At 51.5% G+C, this 22,542-nt stretch overlaps 1 protein-coding gene across 49 annotated transcripts in view; it reads left to right on the top strand.

Moving 5' to 3' along the window:
• Positions 1-880: 880 nt before the first annotated feature.
• The window catches only part of EPB41 (erythrocyte membrane protein band 4.1), a 184,682-nt gene continuing 163,020 nt past the window's right edge, over positions 881-22,542 (top strand). For 19 of the 49 annotated variants that reach the window (XM_060411393.1, XM_060411412.1, XM_060411388.1 and 16 more), the window contains exon 1: positions 881-1,003. Coding sequence is in view for 1 of the 49 variants with exons in the window: in XM_060411375.1 (XP_060267358.1) it covers positions 5,956-6,006; positions 12,427-12,569 (194 nt within the window). In the remaining 48 variants the exon portion in view is untranslated. Of the gene's footprint in view, positions 1,113-1,490; positions 6,007-12,426; positions 12,570-22,093; positions 22,331-22,542 lie in introns of those variants that run through there. The other 30 variants (XM_060411396.1, XM_060411419.1, XM_060411417.1 and 27 more) reach the window with 7 other exon arrangements.

The following is a 22,542-nucleotide window of genomic DNA, read 5'->3' as shown; positions in this document are numbered from 1 at the left end:
AGGCCTGACTGGGAAGTGATGAGCTTCCCATCACTGAAAGTGTGTGCGTATGGACTGTACTCCACCAGGCTCCTCTGTCCATGGGATTTCCCAGTAAGAATACTGGAGTGGGTTGCTATTTCCTTCTCCCAGGGTATCTTCCCGTCCCAGGGATTGAACCCGTATCTCCTGCATTGGCAAGCGGATGCTTTTACCACTGAACCACCTGGAAGTCTGTGAGCACAGCTCTGAAATGCGGTACAGAGGGGAGGGGATTTGGACCAGTGACTATGTAAGCCCCTTCCAGCGCTGATAGGACAGACAATAAGGAAGGGAAAGTCTCTTAGTGGGAAGATGCGAATAAAGGGGACCAGAGTCCACACTTACTGAAGACCACCCAACCGTGCGCCAGCCCGGAGCTTGGTACTTAACATATATTGCTAATTCTCAGGAAAATATTCTTCAAGATTTATAGTTGAGGAAACTCAGCTTCAGAGTAGTGACTCTGACACAGACGGCACAGGGCATCCAGGGGTCCTCTTCAGGGTTACTTCCCTAGTCCCCTGTGACCAAGTCCGTGTCTCCCTTCCAGACTTAGGGGGTAGCACCACGTGGCAAATTGCATCATACTTTTGCCATACGACGTTAGACACCGCACCAGCCAATTCAGGCGCTCCCAGTTCGAACCTCCGCAGACCCAGCGGGTCAGCAACCCTACCGGCCAGCGCGGGGCGTCGCGTCAGGCCGCACCTGCAGCCCTTGCCCCTTCCCGGTTGCGACGCTCTCTCTGCCCCGCCCAGTTCCTCCCCCCTCCTCCCCGCCGCTCTGCTGACTGGCAGTTGCCTGCACCAATCCTAAGGCACCCCGGGTCGGGGGCGGGGCCTCACGCCAGAGTTGCCCTGTCAGTGCAGGTGGAGGCCCCCGAAGGGGCAAAGTGGCAGGAACCTCTTAAAGGGCGAGAGCGGCGGAGGGCGAGAACGCGGCCCGGCCCGGCCCGGCCAGGTCCCCGCCCTGTCCAGCCCAGGTGAGCCTGGACCTCCTGAGGGACGAGCCCGGGTCCCGGGAGGGACGCGGTGAGAGACAGACGGACGCACTCCCCAAGGGCCGGGGCGTCCCGCGGGGAGCGGGGAAAGGTCTGGTTCTCAGGGTCGGGGGCGCTATAGAGGTCCCGGGTCCCCAGTTTCGAACTGGGGGTCCAGTGGGGGGGGTCTGGGATTCCCGAAGTTCAGGGTGCGGGGAGGGGCAGGGGAGGCAGGAAAGGGGTCCGAGAGCTCGCGTCCGGAGCTGGGCGCTGGGCGCGCGGTCCCAGCCGGTTCCGGGCCTGTCTGGGGCGGGGGTCCGGGGTGAGGCGCGGGCGGGCGGGTCTCTGCGGAGGGCTGCAGCCCAGGCTTCCCCCACTACCACCCCCTGAACCCCGCCCTGTGGGCCCTGCGTGCTCCTGCCGGGCGGGCTGCAGCGCGGCTGGAGCGGGTGGGAGGGCGGCGCGCGCCGGGAGCGGGCAGCCCGGTCCCGGCCCCCGCGCCCCGCTCCGGCCCTTACGTAACTGACTTTGAGTTTCCGGACTGAGGGGCCCGCGAGCTGGGGCGCCGGCTCTGCCGGCCAGGGTGGCTCTGCTGCCGCCGCCCCGGCCGCACACGCTCCCTTTCCAGGCTGGGTTTAGGGGACTTCTCTCTGCCTCCGGTCGGCCGGGTCTCCCAGTCGTGCTCTGATTCCGGCTAGATCTCATCTCCCGGTTCCCTGTGTCTCTCGTCTCCTCTGTGTGTGGCCCGGCCTCTCCCTGTCCTGCCCTCATCTACACTTTCTAGCAGACCCCACCTCTGTGGGTTGGGATAGGACTTCTTCCTTCCAGCAAATTGGAGGCCAGGACGTGTCCAGACCAACCTCAGCCCAAGTTTGCCCCAGAAGGAGGGCGGGGAGGACTACCTGGTAGGATTAGGGGAGGTTACTCCGGAGGCCCACAGATTCTTCTGGGAGAGGAGTGACTGAATGGGACCCCTTAAATTCCCAGATTAGGACTGAAGGCAGCTCCCCACCCCCCCTTTGCTTCTGAGCCCTTTCTCCAGGAGGATGTTTGGGGAGAGCCTGACCTGGGTTGGGGCTTCGGGCAGCTGGAAGTCCCTGGAAGAACTGCTCAGCTACTGAAGGATGAGGGTGGGGCCCCGGGGCACCCAGAGCACTGGCAGCAGAGCCCCAGAGGCTACTTACTGCATGCTCCCACCTTCACCCCAGTTACAAGCTGGGGACTGGCCTTGGCAGAAGGCTGGGGGTGGGGAGGGGATCAACAGGAGGCCACCAGAAGACTTTTCATGGAGGGGGCGTGAGGGAGGGTGGAGGTATAAGTGACAGACTCTCAGGTCTAAGGGGGCACTCAGTGGGGTCACTCTCTGCCTTCAGGGTCCTTCTGAGTGTCAGAGAAACAGACACCTCAGAAATAACTCCTGCACCGCAGCTGTCCAGTGTATGTAAACAAGGTGTTAAGAGCACCGGTGAGGTGGGAGTTGTTCATTCTGACCAGGGGTGGGGAGGAGAAACTTGGCAGAGGAGGTGGGAGTTAGGGGAAGAAGGGCATTCCGAAGCTGTAGGGAGCGCGGAGAGGAGGGACAGAAGGGGACTTCGGGGATCCTATAGGCTTTTCGTGCAGCAGAGCTGGGTTTGAAGCCTGGCCCTGCCATTTCCTTGCTATGTGACCTTGCATGAGTCATTTCACCTCTCTGAGCCCCAGGTTCCTCCTTTATCAATAATCCAGATCTTACAGGCATTAGCAGAATCAAATGAGCACTGAGTGTGCAGTGACCGGAATGGTAGCTGGTCTGGGAACAGGCCAGCAGGGGTGCATTAAGAAGGGAATGGGGTGAGGAAGCCCTGAGGTTTCCTCTGTGTATACAGAAGAGTCAGGCAGGACCTGCCAGGTCCCTGGCAATGTGGGATACGGGTGGAGTGTCTTGTGTGGGTGACACCCATCTATTTTCTGATCAGCCCATCCCTGAACTGCCTAGACCAGGCTAGTCTCCCTCCTGAAGGCCCCAGGTACCAACAGAAGCTCCCAGCTGCCCCAGTCCTTAGGCCAGTGGGAATGGGGCCGTGGCAGGGCAAAGCCAGCACCCTGTTTGCAAAATGGACACTGGCCGGGAGCCTGGCTGGCTGTGCCAGACAGGAACATCCCAGCCTGGCTGGGAAGATGCTGACACTATAGAGACCTCTGGAGGCCCAGAGCGCTGCTGGCTGGAGTTGGGTGCTGCTGATAGGATCTGAGACAGAGGCTGGCCAGGGTGGGAGCAAGGAAGGGAGATGCAAAGAGAGACCCCCTGGAGGGGGAGCCTGAGCGGAGCTGCGGAACCAGAGAGGAATTTCATGTGGTTATTCCCCAAGCCTTCCCAGAGCACCTCCTGTGTGACGTGTATGGCTCTGCTAGCCAAAGGGCTGAATGTGCTGTGCTGTGCTTAGTCACTCAGTCGTATCTGACTCTTTGCAACCCCATGGTCAATAGCTGACCAGAATCCTCATTGGGATTCTCCAGGCAAGAATATTGGAGTGGGTTGTCATGTCCTTCTCCAGGGGATCTTCCCAAGCCAGGGATTGAACCCAGGTCTCCCCCATTGCAGGCGGATTCTTTACTGTCTGAGCCACCAGGGCCGAATAGGATACCCATGAAAGGCTCACCGTGGAGGCCATGGTGGCCTGAGATTTGTTGGGGGTTTGTGGAGTAGACCTTTATGACAGTCCCCTGGGGCATGTGTCACTTGGAGTTTCTCCAGGGCCTAAGATTCTGATGTTGGTTAATGGGGCAGGAGTCTACTCCCTGATCATCTGTGGGCAGTCACTTTTCTCTCCAGGGTCTCAGTTTTCTCTTTCTGGGAAGGAACAGAGAGTCTCTAAGATCTTCCAGCACTCATTACTGCAGCCCCCAGGACCTAGTTTGGGACAATCCTCACCCCACGTGAGGGGAGGGGAGAGAATGGGGATAAAGGGCAAAGTTGAGTGTAACGGGCACTCAAGTCCTGTTCTTGGCCTATGTTCTCGAATCATAGAACTGTAGCCTCTTGAGCACTTGTGCAGGGTGCATTGTGCCAAGCCTTTCATATGCAACATTACGTATTTCTCATAATCCCAGCATCCTCCTGAGGGACTAGGTATTATCCCTATTCAGGGAGGTGAATTGACTTGAGCAGAGTCACATAACTAGGAAGTGATTGGGGATTCTAAGCCAGGTCTGTCTGACTCCAAAGCTCAGGTTCAGCTACAAGAGGGTGACTCCACCCAGTAGGTACTGAGGCACCCACATTACTTAACCCTTACTTGCAGAACCTGCCTGACCCCTGCTGGGTGAGCTCAAAGCAAGCTCTTCGATGTTCAGGCTAGGGAGGTGGGGGACAGGCTGTGTGGGTACGCTCTGGGCCCAGTGAGCAGGGGTGGGGTAAGGAACAGGAGGAGCAACTTGTGGGTCAGGGCCTCACAGGGAGCTTCTCCAAAGGGCCAGCCCCACCTGACTATGCTCAGTGCAAGAGCTGGGCATGAAAGGCACCCTGGGGCATGTGGCCAATTTGGACCTCAGTTTCTCCATCAGTAAAGCACGGGTTTGGAGTCGTTGAGTACAGACATTCCTTGGCCTGTGGGTGAGTGGCTGAAGTTGGCGATAGGGTCAAGGGTTAGAGGAGGGGTCAGGTAGCAGTGACTGAGCCTGTGGAGGGAAAGCTTGGATCCTGGGCTGGCTGTTTGACATTTGAAAGGCTTGGCACAAGGCGCCATGCACAGTAAGTGCTCAGGAGGCTGCAGTTCTAATTATGATTCGAGATTTCAGATGAAGGGACTGAAGCTGGAGATGTTCAAAGGCTTGTCTAGGACTGGACACATAGTATTGCAGAGACTGAAGGGAAAAATGGAAGGGAGAGCAAAATCCAGGCAGGTGCCAGCTAGAATCTTGGCTCAACCACTTAACTTGGTTTGGAGATGTGAAATGAGGGCCCAAGAACACACAGAGTAGAGTCCCATCACCTCACTGTCTTCATCTATAAAATGGGAATAGTAATAATTCTGTCGTTGTCCACTTTCTTGGTTACTGGAAAGGTCAAAGGAGAAGAGATGTTTGTGGAATCAGGTGAGAAGGTGGGGGCTGGTTATTTTTCAGTTCAAAGCTGCAGTTCTAGGTGTATGTTTGTGGGGAGGGAGCGTTTCTGACAGCAACTCTGCCGAGATGCTCTATCCTGAGGTTGCACTGGAGAACAGTCCTATTTATGTCACCAATAAATGTCACCACTATTTATTGAGTAATTAGTTACCAGACACCAGGCACTGGGCTCAGAGCTTCACTTCTCATCTCCTTTCATCTCTACCTTCTCAGGCCAATGGTGGCCTGACCCACACTAGAGGTCTCTGAAACCCATGCCTACAGCTCCCTATGGTAACAGTAGCTAACATTTCTGAAGAGTTTACTCTGTTACTGTGTGCCAAACATTCTTCAAAATGCTTTACATCTATTAACTCAATCTTCACAACAACCCTGGAGGTGGGTACTAATACCTTCCCCATTTTACAGAAGAATAACTGAGGTGCAGAGAAATGAAGAAATAGGCCTGGTATCACAAAGCTAGTATGTCGTAGAGCCAGGGTATGGAGCCAGGTTCTCGAGTCTCCACCTTGAAGCGCTCATCACAATTGCAATTCAGTTATTGTAAGATTGCCTCCTCATTGACTGTAGGTTCCATGAGGGCAAGGACTGACACCTGGCACACAGTAGGTGCTCAGCTAATGTTTGTGCATAGGGATCCTGCTGCTTCCAGTGGGCTGGGCCCTGGGAAACCTCATGAGCTCAGGGTAGATTATCAGATTGCTGACTAAGGGAGTATCTGTCCCAAAGAGCCCGAGTCAGAGGGAGGGCAGGGTTTCCCTGGGCCCACGCTCAGGCCGAAGAGGGACCCCGAAGACGTGTTTGCTGGCTGTGCTGTGTCTCACTGCTGTCTTTTCCTTCCATGTGTCACCATGGCGATGGCTCCACGGCTTCTCCCTGACGGCTGCGGGATCTCGATCTGGGTGAGTACTGGTTCTGCTAAGGAACGGCCACTGGGAGGTATAAAGGGAAGCCTGGGGTGGGAGAGGAAGAGACGAGGGAGGGTCCTAACTCTGAAGTTAGGATCCTGTCGCAACCAGCTGACTTCTCACGGGATGCCTGGCATGCTGATGTGGTGATTTTTGGGTCACGTGACACAATGCAAAGGTCTCCGGGGCAGACTGGCCTGGACTAGAATCCTTACTCTGCCGTGTGCAAGCTAGGCGGCTCTTTGCGTCTCGGTTTTGCCTCTGTGAGGTGGGAATATTAACGCCTGCCTGATACAAGCATGTTTGTTGTTTTCTTTGTGTGAACCCCACAAGCGGCCGGGATGTTTGTTCTGCTCACTGCTGTCCCCCAGCACTGAGGATAGAATGGCTCATAGTAGATGTGCAGTGAATATTTCTGAATGAAAGCACATATGAATTCGGAGTCACGGTGCACCCATCAATGTGCTTTGTATTGGATTAAAAGGCTAACACATGTGAAGTGCCCAGCATTATAGGGGCTCAGTGAACGTGAGTCCTCGCTTTGCTCCCAAGATGGTGAATTCCTTGGGGTCAGGTCTCTGTGAGCCCTGAGTCCTCTGAACTGAGTGTGGGGTCAAGTACCAAGCAGGCATCAGGGAGCAGAGCGAGTGGCCTATAGGCAGCTAGACTCAGGGCCTCTGCTTAGGTCTGGGGAATGAATGGTGGAGCTTCTGGATTTCATCAGAAGGGTGGAGCTGCTTGCTGGGGAGATCTAGGGCTTAAGGCGGGAGGGATGAGGAGGGACTCTGCCTCCCAAGACTGCCAGTTTCCTAGCTGTGTGACCTCAGACAAGACACAACCCTCTCTGAGTCCTGGAGACCTCATCAGAGACATGCATATCCTAACACCTGCCCCACGTGGGCAGTGGGAGGAGCTAGTGAGAAGTGCTGGGCACAGGGCCCTGCTTGGTAACTGTTGGTTTCCTCCCCGCCCTGGGCTCATTCTGGGAGGGGACAAAGTAAAGGGTTCCTCTTTTTGGCTCTTTTCTCCTACTTTAAACTTCCCACCCAGGAGGAACTAGAATCTAGGAGTCAGGAGCCCCAGCCTCCCCAGTAGGCTGGCCAGGGTCCAGGGATAAGGGCTGGCTTCTGCCCAGTGTGGGAGTGGCTGAGCGGAGGACTCAGCTCTGCCATTTTTTTTGTTGTTGTGTGACTTGATTCAATAACCCACCATCTCTGGGCCTCGGTTACCTCACCTGTTAAAACAGGGTGAGTAAAACATACTCCCCTCAAAGGATTATTCAGTGAGCAAATGGGTGGAGCAGGGACTATTCTCATTGTTAGTCTTTGGCCCTGGCTGAGGAGGCTGCAGTGAGGGAGCCTGGAGAATTGCATCCTACCTTGGCCTGGGGATAGTACAGATTCGAGTCCTCATATGTACTGTTGCCGGTTATTGGATTTTTTTATATGCTGGGCTGGTTGTTTTATGTTATTCTAGACACATTATTTTATCTAGTCCTCCCAGTGACCCTATGAGGTAGGCATTATGGCCCCTACTTTATGGATGATGTAATTGGTGCTGAGTAAATCAAGTGAGTTACAGAGTCACAGAGTTATTTGGGGGTGGAGATGGGGCTCAGATCCAAGGCTGCTCACCCCACGGCCACAGTTCTTCATGTGAGACTCACCTGCCCCACGAAGATAGAGGCTGGGTCTGAGTCCTTTCTGTCTGTCTGCATCACCCAGCACAGGGTTGGTGGGGGCTGCTGGACTCTTTGCTACGCGCACACACACACACACACACACACACACACACACACACGCACATGCGCGCGCGCGCATGTCACCCCGCCCACTCTGGTGCTCCAAAAGTATTGAAAGGAGAGAACAGAAAGCCAAAGGCCTGATAGCGTTGTAGTTGAGAGTCAGATAGACCTGGCTTTGAATCCTAGATCTGTTGCTTTCTAGTTGTGTGACCTTGGGCAAGACATTTAACCTTTTAGAACCATACTGTCCTTATCTGTAAAATGGGAATAAAGAAAGAAACTGCCTACCTCTTAAGAATTCTTACGAGGATTAAATAATGCACGTAAGGCACACGGTGAGTACTCAGTGATAGCAATTATTGTTATTATAATTATGAGTATTATTTTGGGATTACAAAAACATCCCTCTTGAGACAGTGGAGACCAGGCCTGGGAGGAACCCGCTGGGGATGGGTGGGTAGTCACCAATCTAACAGGTTCTGAAAGGGGCCCACACGTGGGAAGGGAGGAGGCCTCTTAGAAGTAAGAATGTCCCTCCCTTTCCTATCTGTCTGCTTTCACTCACACCCACTCTGTGCCCAGCCCCGTGCTGGGCATGGGGCACAGAGGTGAGACTGTGTAATCTCTGCCCCTGCCGTCTCCTGCCCCGCGGATCTCGGAGTCTGGCTGGGGAGGAGGACACGGGAACTATCAGCTCCACCTCTGATGGATGCAAAGTGTGGCCTGCGACTGTCTCTTCAGGCAAAGACTAGGAGAAAGAGCCATCCTAGTGGAAGGAATTGCTTGGCCACGTACAGAGCCGTGACCTGCACTTGGGGGAACACGGCTGGCGAGACAGGTTCAGGGGAGTTAGGGGACTTGATGTGGAGGCCATGGGGGCCATTGGGCATGAAGCTGGGGAAGGGGGTGGTCAGGCTTGTATTGCACTTGGATCACTTGGTGCGGACACAGACAGGAGGGAAGGGGCAGGGCAACTGTGCAGGTGAGCGGTGCTGAGATATGGGACCTAGGACTGAGCTGGGGAGGGGGGAACACGCACCATGGGTGGTTGTGAGCTCTGCCCAGGAGGCAGAGCCAGAGCCTCCAGGGCGTGCCAAGGGACCCCTGTGGGCAGGCAGGAGGGGACAGAAGTGAGAGTGATGTCTTAGGTATGGGGGTGATGGGACCTGCTGGAGTCTCTGCTGAGGGACACAGCTGGGTCAGGGGGTAAGAGCCCCTTGTCTGCTCCTTGCACCTTCTGCCTCAGTTCCCCCAGGGCCCATGCCCCTCCTCCTGCCTTAGGGGTCCCTCGTGGTGACTTTGGCAGGGGTGAGAGCTCTTTGAGGGTGGAGGCCGGGTGGGGCTGTGAGATGCAGACAAGCCTTGAGTCTTGCCCTGACAATGCCACTGATGTCTGTGTGGCCCCTGGAAATCACCCCCTCTCTTGCCCTGTTGTCCTCGCCTTGGAAGTGTGGATGAGAAAATCTGTTTTGGGGGCTTGCCTTTGGTCCAGCAGTTAAGAGTCTGTGCTTCCACTGCAGAGGGCATGGTTTGATCCCCGGTCAGTTGGTTGGGGAAGTTCCATATGCTGTGAGGTGAGGCCAAAGGGGGAAAAAAGGTGAAAAGTAATAAACTTTTTTAAGAAAAGAAAACCTGTTTTGCTTGCCTCAACGTTTCAATGAGAAAATACAAGCAGAGACAACAAACATCTATCGAGCATAGACTGTGTACCAGGTTCTGGGGAGGCACAAAGATGGCGCAGAGAGGATGTTCCTCCCCTTCAGGAAGCTTGAAGTGACTGAGCCCAGACCAGCAGGTGGTTAACACTGGGCATCAGGGGGAGAGATAGCTCAGCTGGGATTTGAAGGATGAGTAAGAGCTCTCTAGGTAGGCAGTGGAGGGAACAGACTCCTAGGCATAGGGAACAGCATGTGTGAAGGGTTGAACCTACCCCACGTGCTCAGGTCCTAAGTACCTAGTTTGGTATGGCCGAAGCAGGAAGGGAGAGGTCGGTGCTGATTTCGATGAGGCTGGACAGGGAGGCAGGCCCAGATCCCACACTTGGTACCCTTTTCTTCCTGCGCCTTTGTAACTGCTGCCCCCCGCCCCCAGTGAGACTGCCAGGGCCCTTTCCAGTGTGCTCCTCTCCCCACCCACCCTCCCGCTTCCCTCCTTGTTCCTGTCACCCCAACTCTAGTCACACCCAGTAGCTGTCTCTCTCAGGAGTCAACAAACTGGGGTCCCTGCTGGCTCTGCCACTTACGGGTTTTGTGGCCTTCGGTCGTTTTGCCCTCCCTGAACATCAGTTTCCACCTCAGTGAAATGGGGACAGTGGCCTTCCTCACAGGGAAGGGTGGAGACTTCAATGAAGTAAGCCCCACAAATGGCCTTGTATGGTGTCTGAATGTCATAGGCACCCGTCAAAGGCAGCTCTACTGAAATCATCATGATTTGGACTTCTTGGTCTCCCTGGTCCCACCCACTGCTTCCCCTCCCTCTCCTGGCAGCCAGCGCTGGTCAACAAAGGAAGGAAAGGATTAAGAAACAGTCCCATATCTCCAGAGGGGTCCTGGCCCACTGCCAAGCTTGTTCCCTCCTGTCCCTTGCCCCCCTTGGCCTCAGGCTCAAGGACATGTGGTCTTAAGGCTTGGACTCTCCCCAGCTCCCCACCCAGGAAGCCCCTCCCAGACTAGAGGCCAAAACCAGCGGCAGCCCTGAAAAAGGGACAAAAATTTTGAAAATATGTAGCTTAATTTTTTTCCCCTGCAAGCTGATAATCAGGCCCTTGTTTTTCTGGGTGATTGGGAGAGGAGCAAATGTCATGCCCTGTATTTGTGGGTGGCACTGGATCCCTGAGCCTCTTGGATTTTACAGCAAAGGCTGGTGACCAAGTCTCTTTTGGTGCAGATGTGGGAAATTCAGATCAGAGTAGGCGGCTGATGGCGCAAGGTCACAGAGCAGGAACGTAGGTCTCCGGACACGTTTTGCACGGTCCTGTGAATGCTTGTGATGCTGACTATCATGGCACCTCCCTGAGCCTCGCTTTCCTCTGCTGTGGAATGGGTGACTTTACTGTGAGGACTGGCAGTAAGGTGAATAGAGCACTTAGTCTGGGGCTCAGCACAGTGAGGGCTCAATGGTAGGTTGTTGTTTAGTCACTCAGTGATACGGGATCATTGTATATGTGTTGTGTGTGTGTGTGTGTGTGTGTGTGTGTGTGCGCGCGCGCGTGCGTGCTCAGTTGCTTAGTCATGTCTGACTCTTGCGACCCCATGGACTATAGTCCCCAGGGCTCCTCTGTCCATGGGATTTCCTAGGCAAGAACACTGAAGTGGGTTGCCATTTCCTTCTCCAGGGGACCTTCCCCACCAGGGGATTGAACCCGCATCCCCTGCATCGGCAGGTGGATTCTTTGCCACTGAACCACCTGGGAATTCCCAGTGGTAGGGAGCAACTGTGACTGCTGCAGTGATAGCTGTTATAGCAACTGTGATAACTGCTGCCTCTGAGAACATCTCAGTCTAGGGGCTTGGAGTATTCGATAGTTTCTTGTTGAACAGATGACATCCAGTAGACTGGTTTCAAAGTCAGAGGCTCAGCATCCCCCCACCACCACCCCCAACTTCCGCCTTCCTGGTTGGCTGGAACACTCTAGCCTCACCCTTGGCCTGATTTTGGCCTCTGCCCCTGGCCCGTCTCTGCCCTCCTGGCACCACGCCTGCACGGCCTCTCTTCCAGGAGTCACACGAGGACAGAGTTGCCCTTCTGCAGCCTCCTCTGCTCCATTGCCACTGAAGGTGCTTGGGAAAAGCAGAGTCGGGAGGGTCTTGCGTCACCCAGGCCTTGGCTGGTTTTCTTACTGTGGGGACAGTTGAAGGCTCAGGGGCAGAGGTGGCTTCTGAGCTCTCTGGCACTGTCCTCAGGGAGCTAAGGCAACACTAAGACTTTCGCAGAGGCTGTGAGATAGGTCTCAAAGGGCAAACCTGGTCCAGGCCCCAAATCTGGTGGAGTGGAAGGCCTGCTACAGTGCGGGCTGGAGGGCGGTATCCCTTCCCCATGCCCTCTTGGAGCCTTTTTTCTGATTTATAAAAGGAAGGGGATGGATTGATGTCAGAGGTTTCTACTAACACTACAGGATTAAAAGGAGGGATTTGGGGGCCAAGAGAGAGCTCCGTTTAGATCGCAGCTTCACCACTGACCAGCCATGGGCCCCCTAGCAAGGTGTTCTCCCTCAGTTTTCTCACCTATAAAATGGGGAAAATATTAGCAGCTTCTCATTGGTACTTCAGGGCTAAATTAGATAATTCAGGTAGAGTACACTGAAATTACTGTTATTGTCATTCTGAGATTAGCAGAGGCAAGAAGAAATTAGCCAAGGCCAGTTAGGGAGCAGTTCATGAAGAAGGCAGGGCTTGAGAATGTGCAGGATTCACCCATCCGTTCATTCACTCAACACAGACATATTTAGATTCGCACAGACAGGGCCCAGAGAAGAGGAGCAGGGAGGCTGGAGAAAAGCGGAGGCAAGTAGATCTGCCTGTTCTAGCGGTGTGACGTGGGCTCACTGTGTGCCTATGTGTTCAGTCGGGTCTGACTCTTTGGGACCCCATGGACTGCAGCCGGCCAGGCTCCTCTGACCATGGAATTTTCCAGGCAAGAATACTGGAGTGGGTTGCCATTTCCTATTCCAGGGGATCTTCCCAACCCGGAGATCAAACCCACGTCTCTTGCGTCTCCTGCGCTGGCTGCTGCACCCTTTACCACTGCACCGCCTGGGAAGCCTCTGTGGGATCATTACCTCTCTTGTTTCCTCAACCATAAAGCAGCGAGACAAGTGAGCATTATCCTTACCCCCAGAACTGCCCTAAGATGTAAGAGAGCTCAGGTATACAGTGGGTGATCAGTCTAGCCGATGCCTTTTCTTTCCTATTTCTGTTAACGACTTGGAGGTTTGTCTCAGGTGGCAAGTCCTTGAATCTACCAGCCATACCACCAAACCCAGGGCCTTTGCACTTGCTGGTCCTTCAACCTGGAACACCTACCCCAGATCCTTCCATAACTTGTTCTCTCATCTTCTTAATTTTTTTTGTTTAAATGTCACCTGCTCAGTAAGGCCTTTCCAGACAGCTCTGTTTAACAGTGTGACACTCCCTCTCCTCCCTCCCGGCTTATTTTTCTCCACATCTCTTACCATTGTTTAACCTACAATATTTCATGGAGTATCTGCTTATTGTTTGACTCCCCTCACTGGCATGTAAGCTCAGAGATGACGGTGATATTTGTCTGTCTGGTTCAATGTCATATCTCTTGTACCTAGAAGAGTCTGTGGTACATAGTAGGTGCTCAACAAATATTTGTGGAGCGAATTTTTTTAAATTAATTAAGTTATTTTTGACTGTGCTGGGTCCTTGTTGCTGTTCACAGGCTTTCTCTAGTTGCAGCAAGCAGGGGCTGGATGCGGTGCACGGGTTTCTCTTTGTGACGGCTTCTCTTGTAGCGGAGCACGGGGCCGAGAACACGGGCTCAGTAGCTGTGGCACATGAGCTTAGTTCGTCTGTGGTATATGGACTCTTCCCAGATCAGGGATCAAATGCCTGCGCTGGAATGTGGACGCTCAACCACTAGCCCACCAGGGAAGTCCTTGTGGAGTGAATTAATGAATAAATGAAGCTTTCTTCTCTAGCACTAATCTGAGCATGCACACATACACAACAAATTAATAAATAATTGTGTGAGTGGTCATCATTCTCTCCATTTGCCAGATAATACTTTGGTTGGTCAATCCTGAAGCCCTTTAGCTTCTGACAGTTTCTGCCAGGGCATCAGTTTCCGTTGGAGTGCCCAGATCTTTTGTTCCTAAGTCTGAGCTATGCAGAATTTCTAGTTGGGACTGTTTGGCTTTTGGGCCCACATGGTTATTATGTCATTATTGGTAATTAGCACTTAGGCCCAGAGGATTGAGCTTTTTGTTTCTCAGCAGAAATCACAGCAGACAGCTGTGCTGGACAGTGGGGCCCCAGGCCTGGAGCTGCTTCCTCTCTCCACTTCCAGCTATGGGTCCATGGCTTACAGAGACCAACGCAGAGATGCCCAAAGCTAAGGGCATCTGCATAACCAGTTTAACAGCTGTCTTTCCCAGGCAGTGTTCTGGAAAGTTTCTTCTCCTTTAAACCCTTGGTTCTCCATGCCTGGCTTGGTTTAGAAGGGATCCTCATGCCCCTGGAAGAGCTAGGTGTGTTTTCCAAAGGTCTAGCTCATAGGGGCTTTTTCTTTCTTAAAAAAAAATTAAAAAAAATTTTTTTTTAAATTTCTTTTTGACTGCTCTGGGTCTTTGTTGCTACACATGGGCTTTCTCTAGTTATGGCAACCTGGGGCTATGCTCTGGTTTCGGTGCATGGGCTTCTCATTGCAGCGGCTTCTCTTGTTGTAGAGCATGGGTTCCGGGGCATGTGGGCTCAGTAGTTGTGGCACACGGACTTAGTTGCCCTGAAGTATGTGGAATCTTCCTGGACCACAGATCAAACCCATATCCCCTGCATTGGCAGGTAGATTCCTAACCACTGGGCCACCAGGGAGTCCCACAGAGGCATTTTCTGATGCCCAGGATTCAGGTATTATGGCTGAAGGAAATAACCCAGTGTTTAAGACTCAGGAGCCTGGGTTCAAGTCCCTGCTTAGCTGCTGAGTTGTTGGGTCCCCGTAGGCTTTTTGTTAACTTTTGCTGGGCTTCAGCTTTCTCATCCAGACAGAGATAAACAGATAAAGACGCCTATGTGGCTTCACTGGGGAAGAGGCAGGACAGAGTAGTAGGCAAGGATAGGGTTCTAGAATCAGACATACTTGGTTTTCTCACTATACCCCTTCTTAGCTGTGTGAAAGTGAAGGTGGCTCAGTCATGTCCAACTCTTTGTGACCCCATGGACTATACAGTCCATGGAATTCTCCAGGCCAGAATACTGGAGTGGATAGCCTATCCCTTCTCCAGGGGATCTTCCCAACCCAGAGATCAAACCCAGGTTTCCCACATTGTGGGCAGGTTCTCTACCAGCTGAGACACAAGGGAAGCCCAAGAATACTGAAGTGGGTAGCCTATCCCTTCTCCAGGGGTCTCCCCAGCCGAGGAATCAAACCACCCAGGAATCGAACTGGGGTCTCGTGCATTGCAGGCAGGTTCTTTATGAACTGAGCTATCAGGGAAATTGCTTCACCTCTCTGACTTCGGTTCCCAAAGCGAAAGAATGGGGTTAAAATAGTACCCACTCTGTAGGGCTGTGAGAACTAAATAAGAGAATGCAGGTAAAGGCTCTAGGCACACAGAGAGTGCTCTGTACACTGGTATTATTGTAGTAACCATTACAGAAATGCAAACAATCTGTAAGCTGCAAGAGCACCAGCAATAAAGCCAGGCAGATGTGGGTTTGAATCCTAATTCTGACCCTTACTATCTGGGTGATCTTGGGGAAGTTTTTCACTTCTGAGACTCTTATTTCCTTATCTGTAAAATGGGCATTATAGTCATACCTTCCTCCAGGGGCTGTTGTAAAGGTTCAGTGACACGTTGCATAAAAAGTACTTGGTACAATGGTTGGCACATATCATCCCCATTTTATAGATAAGGAAGAGGAGTGGTGACTCGCCTGAACTCACGTAGCATCTTAGTGGTAGAGCTATTGTTTTTTTTAAATAAGGATTAAATATATATATTTAAATTTGGCTGCACCGGATCTTAGTTGTGGCATGTGGGATCTGTAGTTGCAGCATGTGGGATTTAATTCCCTGACCAGGGATCAAACTTGGCCCCTTGTACTGGGAGTGTGGAGTCCTAGCCACTGGGCCACCAGGGAAGTCCCCGCTGGAGCCTTGATTTAAACCCAGGTCTGCCTACCTCAAAAGCCCCCGATCCTTTTACCTCTTCTTGCCGTCACCCGAATATGGGATGAGGAGGAGGATGTTTGTTCTTGGGGCTGCTGGACTCATCTCATTCATTCCATGGTCCCCAGTGCCCACACACAGGAGGTGCTCAATAAATGTCTGCTGGCTGAAGAAAGGGGGACCAGTGTGTCCTCAGTTCCAGGGAGGCTTTTGCCTTGGGATTGAGAGGTTTTTTTCCTGCTTTGTTGACAGCAGAATAAAATAAAAATAAACAATATAACTCATACTCAGTGCAGATGTGGGCCTGTCATCTGAAAAACCCTTTGCACCTCCTACATAATTGATCCTTCTTGCTACCCTGTGACATCCTGGATAGGCAGCTCCATTTGATTGGTGTGGAAATGGGAGCCCAGAGAGGGTGTAATGGATGAATATTTGTGTTCTGTCCAAAATTCACATTGAAGCCTTAATCCCAATGTGATGGTATTTGGCGACGGGGCCTTTGGGAGGTGATTAGGGTTAGATGAGGTCATGGGGAGGGGCCCTCATGATGAGATTAGTGTCCCTGTGAGAAGAGACACCAGCAAGCTCCCCCTCTCTCTGCCATGTGGGGGGCTGAGAAGAGGTGGCTCTCTACGAACCAGGAAGAGAGCTCTTACTGGAATCTAACCAGGGTGGCACCCTGATCTTGGACTTCAGACTCCAGAACTGTGAGAATATAAATTTCTATTGCTTAAGACACCCAGTCTATGGCATTTTGTTAAGGCAGCCTGAGCTAAGAGAGAGGGTAAGTGACTTGCCCAGAGCCACACAGTGAGCTTATTGCAGAGCTAAGGCTGGAGCTTATTTGTAGTGATTTCTCTTTTTTTTCCCCCATGGAGAAACTTCAGTCACTGGAAGGCTTAGAAATGGAGACTAGCTAAATGCAGGACAGACAGTTCAGGAACTGTCCTGCTTCAGCAACTTTGGACGATCTTAGGGCAAGTCAAGCCTGGCCCCCAGTCCCTGCCTGCTTTGTCATAGCTCCTCCTCTGCCCTCTCCCAAGGGAGGGTTGGGGTAGGCTGACTTCAGCAGGTTTAGAAGGGGCTCAGCTAGCTGGTGGCACTGAGCCTGTCCCCATGTTTCTTGGGAAGCCCTCTGGGCCTGGAGGTTTCCCTGCCTGAGGGAGAGAGAATTAGTGGGTTAAGCTTGAGTGAGCTGGAAGCTTGGCTGGATCAGGGCCATTAAGCTCAGTCCAGCTGGTAAGAGAAGGGGGTTGGAAGGGTCGTGGGAGGTCAGATCCTTAGGTCCCTCCTTGAATGTCCCAGGGCTCCAGTCAGAAGCAGCCACAGCAGCCATTCCCTGGGGTTTTGGGACAGACGTTGATGTTGCTCCTTCATCTAATTTCCAAAGTGCTTTCTTGAGAGTGACATGAAAGCCGTGTGTGGCCGAGGACAGTGGTAGAAGACAGATTTAGTTTTAAGCTGTGTGACATTGGGCAAATCATCTAATGTTTCTAGACTGTAGTTTCTTAGACTATAATTGAGGATAATAACACTTTGCAGGGGTGCTATGAGGCTAAGTGCATTAATGCATATAAAGTACTCAGTGTATACCTGGCACATAGTAAATATCTAATAAATGTAATGGTCATTATTTTTAATAATAAGTTATTTCCCTTCTGGCTCAGATAGTCCTAGGTTTTATGGCTGTACAATTTATTGTGGCCTCCAACTTCAGAAGAGAAATGAGCTGGACTTAGAAGAAGGAAGTGAACAGAATCTGTAGTAGGGGTCAGAAAACTTGAGTTCAGGTTTGGACTCTGCCACCCCTGTGCTGTGTGACCTCAGGCAAGCCTCTTCCAGTTTCTGGACTCCTTTTCCAAATTGTTTAAATGTAGCTTGGGCTTGCTGATCTCTGAGGGCCTATCTAGTTCTACATTTTGTGAATCTGGAGGCCTAAAGAATACTTCAGTGACTGTCCACTGGAATCTCTTTTACAATTTCAACTTCCTTCCCTTTTGCCCCTTGTTTCTTGGAGTGTCTTCATAGAAGAAAGGGCATAAATTGCCAACTCCAGTATATGTATTTTAATCATATTTACTGTTCTTTTTTTTTTTTTTTGCTTTTACTATGCACAGAGAACTCTCTAAAACAGAGCTTAACTCAGTTTTTGTAAGCAAAGTGCATTCTATCAGAGGTCAAAACATGCTCTGTGTTTTCAAATATGAAAGAGTATTCATTTAAGATATTGTCTTTCATTGCATCTGCTGATTTCTGTTGCTTTTATCTTGAAAAAGACTAGCACAGGCAGCCTTGTATGCTGTAATTAAAAAATATATATACATATGTTGCAGTCAATGTATTCTAAAAAATAATCATGGGTATAATTTAGATATAAAAAGGATATTTGTCAAGTATTAAGAGAGAAAAATGGGAAAACAGAAAAAGACAAAGAAGAAAAAACAAGGAAAGATAAAAGAGAAAAAAGTAAAAAGAGAGAAAAAGGGGAAATAACCTAAATGATTAACATTTAAATTTAATTAAATTACGGTACATCCACTTGAGGGCACTGTGGGTGTCATAATATATTGTTAGGAGAAAAAAAAGTTGATTCTGAAACAATACGATCTAAATTTTAAAAAAGCATTAGGCTGAACCATATGCAATTGCTAATAACTTATAAAATCAGCGATTTCATGTGACTTTATATACATATATATATATAAGTATATGATAGGAGAAGTACTAGAAGGGAAATCTCTCACCAAAATATTGATGGTAGTTATTTCTGATTGATGGCTTTATGCTGATTAAAATTATTTCACTATTTTTTTGTGAACAATGCAAGTACTACTAAAAGTAATCCCTTAGAAAGGCATACCATTGTAAAAATAGCAATTTTTCTGCCCTGTTATAGCTTGTTTATCATTTGTGTTTAAAAGCTGTAAAATGACTTAAATTCTATTACCAGGGGCCGTATGGAAAGCTCTACTCTTCATGTACTTTTGGTACCAGGGTTGGTTTTTATTCAGTAGTGACTGTTCAGAACACTTTGGTGGGCCCAGCTTTTCAAAGCCCTCTTCATCTCTTGCTACCCCCACAACCAACAAATGCTTTCCATGAGCCCTATCACTGGGGCTTCAGGCCAGCTGTGTCCCTAATCCACCCACGTCCCAGATTTGGGAATGGTTCATTCTCCAACTGTTCCCCCACCTACCCCTGCTTTCTTCCAGTCTCATCTCTTCCAGGTCATCGGAGGCCCCATCTCCCCTCCCTGGCCTTCCTCAGTGGCCACCACCTAATTTCACCCTCTTCTGTGCAGCTGGTGTTGCTTTTTTGCTGGAGCTCAGTTTGTAATGGGGAAGGATTAGGACCCTTTCATGCCATCTTTTTTCTTTTTTTCTTTTTTCTCCTTAGTGCCCTTGACCGCTCTGGGGCTGAGAGGCAGCTTGCAGGGCCTGTATTCCCTAGGAAGAAACAGGAGGGGTGGTGGGGGAGGCAGCAATGGGCTCAGCTGGCAGGCGGCATAGAGATGGCCCCTAGAGACCCTGTCTTGGGGCTTGGAGCGTGGCACAGCCGCCACCCAGTTGTGAGCATAGGACAGGGAGGGAGAGAGGGAGCTGAGTTTCTTCCTAGGAAATTAGCTTCGGAGATGGTGCTTGGGACCTTTAACCCTGTACTCAAAGGCAGCCTCTGTGGGGTGAGCTGGGACCAGATGTCTGGTTTGCAGAGGCCTCTTCTGAGAGGGCAGATAGGCACAGGAGTTAGGGTAGTTTCTCTGCCTTTTCTTTTTCCTCTCACTTTCTACTATGTGTTAGGCCCAGTTATGCCCAAGGATCTGGCACTTAGCCTAACAAGGTATGGTGTATACCTAACTAAAAAATCTCTCATGTGTGGATAGTACTTTACAGTTTACAAAGCCCTTTCATCTCCAGTCTAAGAATTAAAAGCCGGGACTGGATTTTAAATATTTTAAGATTCTAAAGCCTGCGCCAACAGTTTTTGATGTGGTGTCACACGGCAGTCTAAATTTGAGTGGTTTTTATCTGCCTTATGTTCAGCTGTTTTCTTCTAGTCTGAGACCCCCACTTTTTTTTTCAGGGGGATGATTATTAAATATTACCCACTCCAACCAAGCCTCTTTAAATAGAAGCTATTATCTTTGCCTAGCAGTTCACAGCATAGAGAATATTGGTTTTCATGAATCTGTATTTGCTGGATAACACGGTGATGGTAGTGGTGAGCTGTCTTGTGATTGATCTTCAGGATTTATCCTTCATGGCACCAGATTTCTAGGTCTGATAGGTTAAGGGAACCTCTGAGGCACACAGGTGGTAGAGCTAGAGCTCCCTGAACCTGAGGACCTGAGGCAGGAGACCAGAATATTCAAGCACAGGTGCTTCACCCTAGTACACAGAATGACCTTGGTCAAGCCACCTAAGCCTCAGCTTCCTTTTATATAACATGGGGATAACTCATTCACTCATTCAGCAAATATTTATTGAGTATGCACTGTTCTGGGAGATGAACCAAAAGACAGAGTCCCTGCCCTCCCAGAGCTTGTGATCTAGTGAGTCTAAACTGCAGCAATTTATTGAGAGGGACAAATAGATAAGTATATAGTAGAAAGTCAGGTAGAAGTGCCATGAAGCAAAATTAAAGCATGGCAAGGGTGTGTTGCTGCTGCTACTAAGTCACATCAGTTGTGTCCGACTCTGTGCAACCCCACAGATGGCAGCCCACCAGGCTCCTCTGTCCCTGGGATTCTTCAGGCAAGAATACTGGAGTGGATTGCCATTTCCTTTTCCAATAAGGGTGTGTTTGTGGAGGCTGTTTTAGATAGGATAGTCAGGTGATCCTAAAGGGTCTCTTAGGATGTTTCAAACAGATAACCATGTAAAGTGCTCTGCTCAGTGCTGACAATTTAGTGCTTACCAAATATATTATTGTTATGTCAGCGAGCCCCACACCTCTCAGTCCATATTTTAGTCTCCAAATAGCAGGAATAATTAACACTTAGGTAGATCTTACTATGAGCTAAGTCATTTACATATTGTAACTCATTTAATTTTTACAGTAACTCTTATGAGGTAGGTAGGAGTTTGTTACTATCCCCTTTTATGTGTTGGAAACAAGCACAGAGTAGACCAAACAATCAGGGAGACTCAGAATTGAACTCAAGTAGTCTATTTCTGGAGAAGGCGATGGCACCCTACGCCAGTACTCTTGCCTGGAAAATCCCATGGACAGAGGAGCCTGGAAGGCTTCAGTCCATGGGACTGCGACTGAGTGACTTCACTTTCACTTTTCACTTTCTTGCATTGGAGAAGGAAATGGCAACCCACTCTAGTGTTCTTGCCTGGAGAATCCCAGGGACGGGGGAGCCTGGTGGGGTGCCGTCTATGGGGTCGCACAGAGTCGGACACGACTGAAGCGACTTAGCAGCAGCAGCAGCAGCAGCAGCAGTCTGTTTCTAGAGGCCAAGCTGAGTTGTGAGGGGTCTAGGATTAGATACAAGGAGACAGCCTAGCTGGCATATACAGGCTCCCATGTCAGATTGCCTGGCTTCTTATCCTGGCAGGTCTAAGCCTCTCTGCTTGGGTTTCTTCTCTAAAATGGGAATACCAGAACTATCTTACCTTATAGGGACTATGCTTAAAACTGAGCCTTCTTTCTGCTCACTGGTTTAGGCACCAGTCTGGCAGGGAGTGTGGAAGGTTCAAGTGGCCTCTGAAGCTAATGAAAGGAAATAACGGGCACATCAGGCAATTGTGAGAGCTATTCTAAGCTCAGCTGGAGACCAGATTTCCGAAGCTAAGTTCTCACGATTTTGAGGGTGCCACAGCAGAATTAACCGGTAAATGCAGAAGACAGCTAAAATCTTGGCGTGGCCGCAACACTCAGCATCCATTTCAGGTCTTACATAGCTACCAGGAGAGGTAAAGTCTCATCGATTGTCAGGGTTCGGATGGCGCCTAGAGATGTCAAGTTAGTAGATGGGGAAACCGAGGCCCGGAAAAACTGACTCAACTAAGGTCAGTAGGTGCATTTGGGGGACAGCCAGCGAGCGTGGTTAGCTTGGGAGCAACTTCCAAATCTCACACCCTTACCCTGGGGGGTAGAGGGGTGGGGAGAGGAGGGGGGAAAGGGCGTCACCTTCGTCTCGGGCACTAGCTACTCTGTTCCCCACGTGGGTAGCGCGGGGCTCCGGGGAACTTAAGGACCTGAGAGCGGGTTCGACCTGCGCTTGCGCACACGCGGCTAGCCCCTGGCCTTTTCCCCTTCTTTTCCCTTCCGCTCCCCTCTCTTTACCGGCCTAGGGGAGGGCGGGGGGAAACGTGAGGAGCGAGAACTGGGCCTTAGCCAATGGGCTGGCGGGCCGCGGGCCCGGCCCCCTCCTTCCCTCCGGCGCCGTCCAATAGAAATTTACTACAATGTTGTGGCGAACAGAGGGGGAGGGGCTCGCGGGGCGGGCTGGCTGCGGGCCGGGCCAGCCCTCGCCTCGCGGAGGGAAGGCGGGAGGGTGCGCGCCGGAGCCGCCCGCTCGCTCCCTTTGCTCGTTCGCTCGTTCCCTCCCTCCGGCCGGCGGGTTAGTAGTCAGTCAGTCAGTCAGTCCGCCTGCAGCCCGCGGGGCCAGCGAGCCGCAGAGGGCCGAGCCTCGGACGCCCGCGCCTTCTCCTGCCATTGTTCGTCTGGCGGCTGCGGCGGCGGGCGCGAGAAGCCCGGGCCCCAGAACCACCGGTGAGGCTAGGCTGTGGTGGCGCGCGAGCGGAGCTGGGGTGGAGGGAGGTGGGGGGCGCGGAGCTGTCCCCGAGGGGACGGTCCTGGAGGCCGCGGCGGCGCCGCCGCCTCTTTGTCTCCAGCCCCTCTGCAGGCCCCGGCCGGGGGGCGCGGGCTGCACGGCCTCCGCAAAGCCCTCTCTGCAACCCGGCGACCGAAGGCTTGGAGCCGGG

Source organism: Ovis aries, chromosome 2, assembly GCF_016772045.2.
Source record: "Ovis aries strain OAR_USU_Benz2616 breed Rambouillet chromosome 2, ARS-UI_Ramb_v3.0, whole genome shotgun sequence".
NCBI lineage: Eukaryota > Metazoa > Chordata > Mammalia > Artiodactyla > Bovidae > Ovis > Ovis aries.
This window is presented reverse-complemented; position numbering and strand designations above follow the sequence as displayed.